The sequence below is a fragment of the Atta colombica genome, unplaced genomic scaffold, assembly GCF_001594045.1.
Source record: "Atta colombica isolate Treedump-2 unplaced genomic scaffold, Acol1.0 scaffold106, whole genome shotgun sequence".
Taxonomy (NCBI): Eukaryota; Metazoa; Arthropoda; class Insecta; order Hymenoptera; family Formicidae; genus Atta; species Atta colombica.
Window position 1 is genome coordinate 54,878 of NW_017259191.1, and position 11,102 is coordinate 65,979.

The 11,102-nt window shown below is 32.5% G+C and overlaps 1 protein-coding gene across 4 annotated transcripts in view; it reads left to right on the forward strand.

Annotated features, from left to right (window-relative positions):
• The first annotated feature begins 8,069 nt into the window (after positions 1 to 8,069).
• Positions 8,070 to 11,102, forward strand: part of LOC108691612 (nuclear distribution protein nudE-like 1-A) — a 7,734-nt gene continuing 4,701 nt past the window's right edge. For 2 of the 4 annotated variants that reach the window (XM_018199476.1, XM_018199457.1), the window contains exons 1-5: positions 8,106 to 8,352; positions 8,446 to 8,643; positions 9,997 to 10,287; positions 10,385 to 10,521; positions 10,586 to 10,768. In XM_018199476.1, the coding sequence (XP_018054965.1) occupies positions 8,558 to 8,643; positions 9,997 to 10,287; positions 10,385 to 10,521; positions 10,586 to 10,768 (697 nt within the window). In that variant the 5' untranslated portion in view covers positions 8,106 to 8,352; positions 8,446 to 8,557. The other 2 variants (XM_018199470.1, XM_018199462.1) reach the window with 2 other exon arrangements.

Sequence of the window (11,102 nt, forward strand, 5' to 3'; positions counted from 1 at the left end):
GGTTAAATGAAGAGACAGAGGAAAAAATAGAAAGAGGAGGTAGAAGACATAGTAGAAAGGAGGTTAAATTAATGATAGAGGAAAGAATAGCTTTTATGGAAAATATAAGGGAGGAAATAATCATAGAAAATCAGAAGGTCAAGGAAAGATTTTGGGAGGAGAGATTTAGGGGGATAGAAGAGAAAATAATAGAAAGTGAAAATAAGGTAAAGGAGTGGATAGAAAAGACTTAAAGAGATGGGAGGAATATAGTAAAGAGATAAAAGATAGGATAGAGAGGAAGATAGGAGACGGTTATACATCAGGAGAGGGAGAGGAAGAGGAGGAGAGAAGTGTATATAATAAGAGAGAAAGTATCTATAGTAGGATTGCGAGTGCATGTAGCGGAAGGTGATTAGAAGGAAGCATGGATAGATTAAATGAAAGAGAGATAAGAGCAGTGTGGAAATTGGTGGATAAAGAATGAAAGAAAAGAAAATGCAATAAAGGGATTGCAATTAAGGGATTAAAAGAGAAGGAGATAAAGATATAGAGAAAGGCAAAGAATGGGCGCAGAAATTTATAAAGTAGAAAATAGGGATAGATGTACAGGTAATCATAGAGGATGAGCGGACTAGTAGTGATCATTAAAGTGGATATGAAGAAATAAAGAGGGAGCTGATGGGAAACAAGAATAAATTAAGAGGTGGGAAAATTTTTTTCGAAAATGATTTAAGTTTTGAGGAAAGGAAGACGCAGGTTAGGATAAATAAGTGAAAAACAGGAAAACAAGGCGGAAGATATAAAGATAGGATATAGGAGAGTGAAAATAAGGAGGATTTAGAAAATTGGGCAGAAATAGCGAGAGGGGAGGAAAAGAAAGAGAAAAATAATAATAGGAAATATGTAATAAGTTAAAGGAAACGGTAGGAGGGGAACAAAATTTATGTTAAGCCAAGAAGGGAGTGTGGAAAACTTAGGAGAGGATGGAAGGAGAAGAATTAAGAGAGATACAAGGGAAAAAGGGATTCCGAAGGCAAATAAAAAAAAAGCGGAGGAAATGTTATGTTTTGAAACATTGCAGGAATATTGTGTAATAAGGATAAAGTAATAAGGATAAAGATTTTTGGAACTATGTAGGCAAGTTTGATTTTGTAAGCCTATGTGAAACATGATTAGCAGAAAATGAATAGAAAAAAGTTGAGGGGAGGTTACCTAGTTCACATAACTGGGAATGTATATATGCACACAGAGAAAAGAAAAGAGGCAGAGCTATGGAGAGATTTATAGTAGGCATAAAGAAAAACTGAGCTGAGGAATCGAATCTGATATATAAAAATAAAAAAGGAGTGATAATGTCGACTATAGGTATAAGAGAGAAGAAGGTTGTAATAATATCGGTATACAATAGGGGAGTTGAAAAAATTTAGAAAGAAAAGTTAGAAAGAATTCTAGAGGACATGGAAAATGAGGAAATAGTAATAGGTGGATTTTAATATAAGAACAGGTGAACTAAATAAGTAGTGTGGAGTGGAAAGAAGAAGAAAGGAGAAGTAAAGACAAAGTGATAGGAAACGGAGGCAAAGAGTAGATTGGGCACAGAGAAAAGAATGGTAATATAACATTTTAAATGGATTGACGAAAGGAGATTGGGATGGGGAATATACTTATGTAGGTTATAGGGATAGTATGTTATTGATTATGTGATTATAAATGAAGGTATAAGAGAAAACGTAAGGGAATTTGCAATAGGAAATAGGGTATGAAATGATCATAAAAAAATATCAAGAAAAGACAAAAATCTATAATTGGCGAAACAGATCAAAAAGGAGACAATAGAGAAAAAAATGAATCAAGAAAATGGTATATGGAGCGATGGTCAAGAGGAAGATAAAAACTAAAAGTCGAATTAAGAACACAAAGATTGATGAGATAGAAGTTGTACCAGGAAGAAGAGAGAAATACAGAGAATAGGAGATGAAGATTAGGAAAAATAAGCAGGAGAAAATATGTAGAAGAAAGAAGAAAATTTAAGGAGAAGAAGCAAAAAGAAAAGAGAGAAGAAGAAGAAACGGAATTGAGAGATTTAAAGGAAGCAGAAATGGAAATTTATAAACAAAAAAAGAGGCAAGAAGGTATAGAGAGATAATAACGATAATATACAGAGATAATTGAGATAGAGAAATGGAGGCAATATTTTATGAATTTTCTAAATGACTACTGAAGTGGATGTACAGAAAAAGGAGGAAATGGAGGTAAGACATGGAGAAGAAGGACAGGAAGAATTGAAAGAGGAAGAAATTAGGGGGTATTAAAGAAGATTAAGAACAAAAAGATGTGAGTATAGATGGAATCCCGATGCATAGAAATATGCGGAAGATACATTATGGAAAGACATGATAGAACTATTGGGATAAATTTGGAGACAAGGAGAGATGCCTGAAGATTGGAGGCAAAGTATTATTGTATCATTATATAAGAGAGGAGACACAGAATCGGTAAGAAACTATAGAGGGATATCGTTATTATGTACAGCGTACAAATGGTATGCGGAAATTTTAAGAATTAAATTAGAAGAGGAAGTAGGGAAAAAAACATAATTGCGGAGACGCAAACATGATTTAGAAAAGGCAGGTCGACGATGTCATATTCGTAATCATATTCTGAATCATTTGATTCAAAAGAGCAAGCAGACAGAAGATAGGGAGAGGAAAATATATGTTCTTTGCAGATTTGAAGCGAGATTGGTGCGCAAAAAAGTGCTCTTCCATCAAGACAACGCGCCGTCCCACAAGTCGACCGTTGCAATGACAAAATTACGAATTGGATTATGAATTGATTCCTCATCCATCCTATTCTCCGGATTTGGTCCGTGTGACTTCTTTCTGTTCCCAAACTTAAAAACTTGGCTCGGTGGAAAGAAATTCTCGTCAAATGAGGAAGTCATTGTCGCCGTCAATGAATATTTTGCAGACTTTGAGACAGCCTATTTCAAATGACTACCAAACGTGAACTATGCGTCCTTTCTGGCTGAAATTTGGCCTGAAGGGGTTAGAAGAGTGGATCTTTCGAGATGTCGCGTCATCAAATGGATTATAGCGCCATTTCATGGAAATTTACGAAACTTATCAAACGACCCACGTATATATATGAGGACACGGAAGTTATGATCAGAACAAACAGAGGTTTGATAAGATGAGAAGTTTCAGACAAGAAGAGAAGTTAGGCAAGGGTGTGTCCTGAATCCTGATTAATTTGTATATTGCAGACCTTGACAGAGAGTTAAAAAATAGAAATATAGGGAGAGTTACGGTAGATAGTATAAGGATATGGAACTTAGCGTATGTGGATGATATAGTGCTGTTAGCGAAAAATAGGGTTGCGCTGACATGATTGATACACTAAGGAGATTTTTAAAAGATAGGAAACTAGGATTTTTAAAAGGTAGGATTGTGCGTCAAAAAAACAAAAATAATAATATTTAATAAGCCTGAGAAGGAAAAGAAGGAAAGATGGAAAAGGGAGGGTAAAAAAATTGAGGAGGTACAATGTTTTAAGTACTTAGGTTTTGCTTTTAATAGAAAAGCTAATTAGAAAAGGAGATTTAATAGAAAGGTCATATAATCGAGTAGGAAAGGGAGAGCGGCAGCCAAAAAGGTATGAAGTTTAGGAGAAAGACTATGCAAAAATGATTTTATAAGGAATAGGTACTGTTTAAATACCTAGTACAAAGTGTTATGGAGTATGGAGTAGAGATCTGAGAAGAAAGAGGAAGTCTAGAGAAAATTATGTTAGATTATGTAAGATGAATACTCAATATAGAATTCTGCATTCCGAGATATGTGATAATGAGGGAACTAACTAAAATGGATAAATTAGGGATAGGTTGGGAAATGAGAGGTCATAAGATATGAGAGGAGATTAAAAAAAAGGAGGGAGGATGGCCTATTTCGGAAAGAAAAAGGAAAGGGTATATATGGTAAAGAAAAAGAAAGGTTTTACAAAGGAATGGATAGGAAATAAATGCTAGGGAATTAAGGGATGATAGAAATGAAAGGAGGTTAAAGGAGGAAATAATTAGGAAGAAAAGGAATGGGAACAAAGACAGTAGGAAGATAGTAGGATGAGGACTGCGAGATACAATGAAAGGTACAAAGAGTTTGATACGGGAAATAGATGTCTCAATTATTTAAGGAAGGAAAACATATGTAGGAATGGGCGAAGGCGTGCGAGAGTTAGTTAGGGTTAGATGCGGGAATATGGAAGAAGGAAATAAATATTGACTAGATAAGAAATATAGAGAATGCGTATTTTGCGGAATAGGGATAAACTATATGGAACACTATGTGGAGAAATACCCAAAAGTATGTAGTTATTGTAGTTTAGGGAACTAGAAAAGGATAAGAAGGAAATATAGAAGAAACTTTAGAACGAAGAATTAGATTCAGTTAAATGTAAAGTTTTAGATAAATTAGAGAGAGAAAGAAAAAAAGAGATCAGGAAAAGGAAAACGGAGGAAAAGACAATTAGCGAGATAAAGGACATGGAGTAATATATTTAGGCAGGAGAACAAATTTGCATCTAGAAATGCGTGAGATACGATTAAAAAAGTTGTGACATAATATTAGGAATATATATTGTACTGCGACATATCTATTTATTAAATGCGTTTTTATACAAAATGAATCTAAAATACTTTTTTCAATATAGAAATGGTTTTCAACCATTACGCATGCGTGCGTAACATATTCCAATCATACCATCTTCTGAGGTAAGACAAATGAAGCTCTTAATTGATCTATGAAGTATGCTCTAATGCGACGTGAATAATCTAGTCGCCATATTGATTCCGGTGACGTGACATTGGAGCGTGTTGGGCATGTTGGAGCGTACGACGCGAAACAAACCTTTTAACTCCGTAGGTTTCAGCATGTTCCAGCATGCTCCAATATGCTCTTGCTATAGCTTCTACTCACTTCAATGTGCATATTAGAATGAGTAAATGCTATGGAGCATTTTAGAACATGTTAGAACATGCGACGCAAACAAATCTCGTGAAAATAGTCCTGGCGCGATTCCGTAATTATTTTACACATCTACCGACAACTATCGGTGCCATTGCGCAGATATTTTATATGGTGAAAAAGCTGCGCAACGACAATTGTCGATAAAGACAGTTAAGGGTCCTCTATATAAAAATCGTAGAGTCCTAAGTCGTAGGAAACCAACTAATCACACAATTAAATATAAAGAGAATACTCGATTAGAATTGGTCAGTTTCCTATGACTTAAGACTCCGCGACCGTCTACGACTTCTATGTAGAGGACTCTTTACGGAATCGCGCTTCTAGGTCTAATTGAGAGGGAATCCACTAAACGGAATGGATTTTTATGTTTGGACGCCATTTGCAATTAATCTTAATCCGATCTTATCTCGGTCCTGCTCACAAGGAGGCTTATTACGATTCTTGAGAGTGAAAATTACGAAGATCGAATTTACTAGAATATTTATAACTTCCTAGTGAGTTTGCTCATTTTTGTAATTCACTTTGTCTAAAGAACCGTAATAAATCGCCAGTACTCAGTTGACAGTTTTTAGTCTTTGTTATTATATGATTTGATGCTTTCGACATCGAATCGACATCGATTAGAGACTTCTTTTTTGAAATACTTTTTAGTTTATTTGGATTTATATTATAATCGCAAATCAGCAACAAATACATGATCAGTACCTAATCTCATGACACTGCTTTACAAATGGAGCCCAAACGTAAAAATCAATTCCGTTCAGTGGATTCCCTCCCAATTGGAGGTCATAAATCAGGACGACTTTTTTTGGCTATCGAGTTGGGTCTCCTTCTTTTTTAGGGATTTCGCAATAAAAGGAACAGAGAATAGAGAATAGAGAATAAGAATTTCAACCTATCATGTATTGTGAAATATACAGTTTCTGATAGGTTGAAATTCTTATTCTCTGTTCTCTTTCCTGTTCCTTTTATTGTGCGGAATACCTTTACTTGGTTATGTTCAGATTCCAATTCGAGTGCCACTCTGTCCTTGTTATGCTTGGTTTATGCTTCGATCTTAATCCTAAAAGCTTAAAATTCAGCCAACAGGATTGCCAGTCTTAATTGAAGGTCCTAACTGAAATTTGTATTCCATTGGCTGAATTTTAAGATTTTAGGATTAAAATCGAAGCATAAACCAGATATTATTTATCAAATATGAAGTGTTAAACAAGATTAACATGACACCTGAAGAATAGCCGAGTGGGAATCTGAATCCGTCTCTTCGTGATAGTCACTGAGCGCTAGAATCCTATATGTGAGAGAAGCGACATTCATCCCCCACTACTACTCTTACTACATATTCAGCACCGCCATATTTAGTCCGCTCCAGTTGACCAATTCCTATGAAACTATTTACTCCATTGTAAAAATCATGAATTCCGTCAGGATGAGGTTAAATAAGTATTAATATTTTTGTGTTTTCTTGTTAAATAATATAGCGATTAAATAATGCAATTAAAAATGTTACAAAAAAAGATAAACGACATATTGTATATTATTAAATAGTTTTATAATTTTATTGAATGCATTATTAATATGCAATAACGTTATGTATTTTTGTAACATGATTATGTTTCTATTTTGCCGGAAAGTATTTCGTAAATATACAAAGATGATAAGATAATTGCATAGATCAGGTTAGTTTAATTGTCATTAATTATTTCATATTTGTAAATGTATATATATATGTACATATTTGTTATGAAATAGTCATATTTTCTACTAAGTTTTTCTGACATAGTTATTTTTCTTAGTACAAAATGGATCAACCTTTAAAAAATTCGAGAGATCAATGCAATCCAAAAACTCTTTGTAATATTGCAAATAATATATCAATCATCGATCAATTGAGAGTCCAAATTGATGAAGCTTCACAAATAATCATTTGTCTGAAACATGAGCATGATGCAAACCTAAATAAATTAAATATGATGCTTTCTGATATTGAACAAATGAAGAATGAGATGTGTTATACGATTAATAAAATAATATAAATCAAATTATATATTTATTTATAACAATATTTATATATTAATTATAATATTATAGCTTAAGCTAATAAATGTACAAATATTGAAATATATCTTCTTATTCTTTATACTAATATTTCGATTGAAATATAGGTTTCTTACTGGACTGTTCTAAATTTTTTTTCCTCATTTTTGTCAAATACTATTTTTTTCTCTCTATATATTTATTACTATATATTTATTATTTTAGATATGTGTATGTACCAGTTCAGCTATAGAAAGAAAACATATGACTCTCCTGCGGGCATAATTTATGGCGGGCTGCTTTAATTAGGTGGGGGATAACACTAATCAGAAATCGCCGATGTCAATTCTTTCATATATAGGACTCTGAGCACTACATAACCTTACGATCCAAACAGCATTAAAGAAGAGAAATAATAAACAGTAAACAATAAAAAACAACAATAAAAAAAAAATGATATTAAAAGTTATCTATAATAGATAAGTTATTCTACATTGTGAATTATAATAAATAATCATAGATTAATTCCTTTTTGAGTTCTTAGTGAGCGATTTTTTCGGCTGAATGCAGCCATTTCTATTGGCTATTTCAACATTTCCGACCTAATTGTCTATAGTCCAATAGCGCCTAGTATTATTTGTATATAGTTAGTTACTTTGTATTACTTTGGTACGTCTTTATCCAGCTCTTGTTTAATGTTCACTTCTACCAATGTAGATTAACTTCAATTTCAATTCAACTAATTCTTCATCTTTTTCTAGTTTTAAGAATTATAAAACGGATAAGACGGAGTAAGTTAAATAATGATAAAAATTTATCTATATTGATAGAAACGGGCATAACATCCGTTTGAAAGATATCTCTCTCTCTCTCTCTCTCTCTCTCTCTCTCTCTCACACATCATTCTTACTATCAGTGGCATCAGTGCACTAGTATATGTTCTGTGAGTGCACCACTGACTTTTCTACGCATACATATTTACGCTACGCGCCTGCTCGCACTTTCTTGGCTTGGCTCTTTGTGGCCAGTGTGACTCAATAACACGGTATTCGATAATGACATTAGCGATACATGCGACTACGTCTTGCTCCATCTCGCTTGCAGAGTGATTGCTCAAGATCTATTTGTCCACGCCGAGAGCGAATTCGAAAAGCGCATTCCCAACCGAATTCATCAATTCCAATTTTCTCGAAAAATTCTAAAAATTCTAAAAAATTCTCTACTGTGTGAGTGAAATTCGTGCAAAAATCATGGAATGCGCCTTCGACATACACGGGACACACTAATTGTAACGGACTCGAACTACAATGTTAAAATCTTGCTTGAAATCTTCAGGCTTTTCTTAAATATTTCAAGTATCTTGATAATTAAGAGATTTATCATGCTTTTTGTCTCCTTGCAGGATGTCAATGTGAGAGAACGATTGTATCTGTAATATCTCAAAGTCGTTAGCAAATCGAACAACAACAGGATTAAGTACACACACAGCCTTTTCTCTGTCGAAAGCAGGCGCAATGATGGATACAGATCCACCGGAATTTCTGTCGAAAGATGATGAGATTCAATATTGGATGGATCTTGCAAACCAACTACTTCAAAGGTAGATTGTCTTACTGCTTTTAAAACTGGTTCTGTTCAACGCGCTTGTTGAACAATTAGAAAATATATTTTACAATTTACATAAAAATATTGGGCGTTTTCCTGCTAGACAGAGATAAAATAGTATATCGTTTAATATTATTATATATTACATTTAATGTAATCGTACTGTTAAACTCTTAACATCAAAAATAAGATTGCAAACAGAATTTAAAGAACTTTATATAAAAAATTAACATTCATGGGAACTTTCATTTCATTTGACTTATGTGTTCGGTTTTATTTTACTGTGTTCATTATTTGAAATATATATAACTCTCTGCTCTGTATTTATTCTGTATTTAGTTTTAAATGAGGATAATTCAAATGAAGGTGTCAAAGTTGTTGTTAATATAATTTATTATATATGTCTAATAAATCTAATAAATATATCTAATAATTTATTATACATAAGCACATCCAGTATTGGCTTTGGTTTCTTTTATATAATTATCATGTAAATGTATTATAATGTATTATAATTGTAAAATGTAATTGCAAACAAGAAAGATGTAATGATTTATTTACTGTATTTTTTGTTGAAAAATATCTGATATTAGGCATCAAGATCTACCTTCGACATTTCTTTATTTATTTGATTTAAATTTATTTTTCTATGAAACTGCCATGATGTAAATTACAATAGAGTCATCTATTAGGATCAAAGTGACGTGATTATCAGGATCTGATTATTAGGATTGTAAATATATGATTTGATTCTCAATATGTGCCATGTGAGTCATAGGTGACCTGTCTGGATTTTTTTCTTCTTTATAATAATTTTTAATAATAGTTTTTTTATGAGAGAGAAATACATTTGAAAGGCTTTTTGCAACAGTAGGCTAATCCACATTTTACAAAATGTGGATTAGCTCATTATTGTTATAATTCTTTCGTTTTACTTAACAAATGTAATTAATAAATAACAGTATCAAAGATCACAAGAGATCCACATGATACAATGAACAAATAATTTAAAATTAATGCAAAACATGTTAATGCAAAACAATTAATAGGATCAAATGAAAAATGTTACTGTGCCTAAGACATTACTTTATTCAAAAAGTATTAATCACACAATTGATACAAAATTTTATTGCATTATGTAAATTAAAATATACATATACAAGTTATATTTTTAATTATCTTACTTAATGACTAAACAATGAATCATTACTTTGCATTATTTTGTATTTCACATTTTTAATGATTTGTTGGAGAATATTCTTTGTGCATAATAGATATGTAATAAAAGCAATTATAGTGATTTCTCTTTAAAGTAAAAGAGTTAAAAATAGTATTTGTTAATATCCAGGAAAGATGATGTTGAGAGGGAACTAGAAGAATTCCAAGAGAATTCGCAGATGCTGGAAAAAGAACTGGAGACCTCACTAGAACAAGCAGAAAAAACGAATAGAGAATTGAGGCAGAGAAACACGAGACTTGCCACAGAAGTCGAACAATTGAGAACGCGACTAGATCAACAGTCTGCGGATTGCGCCATGTTCCAGGGAAAGGCACAAGATTTACAGCAACAACACGAGCACTTACTCAAGTATATTAGAGAACTCGAACAAAAGAATGACGATTTGGAAAGAGCACACAGGTACTTGATATTTTTTCAATTAATAATAACTAAACTGATAATAATTCGATCGTTAACAATTTAATAGTTAATAAAAACTATATTATTTCTCTTGTAGGATAAATAGGGTCACGGAAGAAGAAATAGAAGCTAAGTTTAATTTAGCCATAGAAAAGAATGCCTTGCTCGAATCTGAACTTGATGAAAAAGAAGGTCTAAAAATCATAGTGCAAAGATTAATGGACGAAGTTAGAGGTGATCGATAATCTTTTCTTTCAACACACTTTACAACGATAGCTAATATTCTACGATATTTTAGATTTGAAGCAGGAGATACAAGTACATGAAAGACATCATGCCGACAATAATAAGTCTGTTGAAAGAGTTCGTAGCATCGTTGATAGTAATAAGCTACAGGCTGAATTAGAATCGAATTCACCCGCTAGCCAAATAGTCTCACAAACCATACCTCAGAATAATACGACGACTTCACCGATAAAAAGTAGGTTGTATAAAACTTTTGTTAAGGCAAAGTACTTTTTCCACTTTGCATTGAGAAGACAATCGTCAAAATTGATAGATATCACAAATCATGTGGATGTCAAAAAGTGCAAATGGTTAAGAAAATGAAAATATGTACTGCATAAATATGTACTGCATAAAATAAATGTTACTAATTATTATTATTAAATATATAATTTAAACTACTATCTCTTCTGTATTTTATTCGCTATTTATCTTGAGATATTCAACTATTTAACTTTAATTTGTGAAATTAAAAAGGGATTACAGCAATATATGTGCTTTGATGTAACTAAATAAATATTTTTAATAAT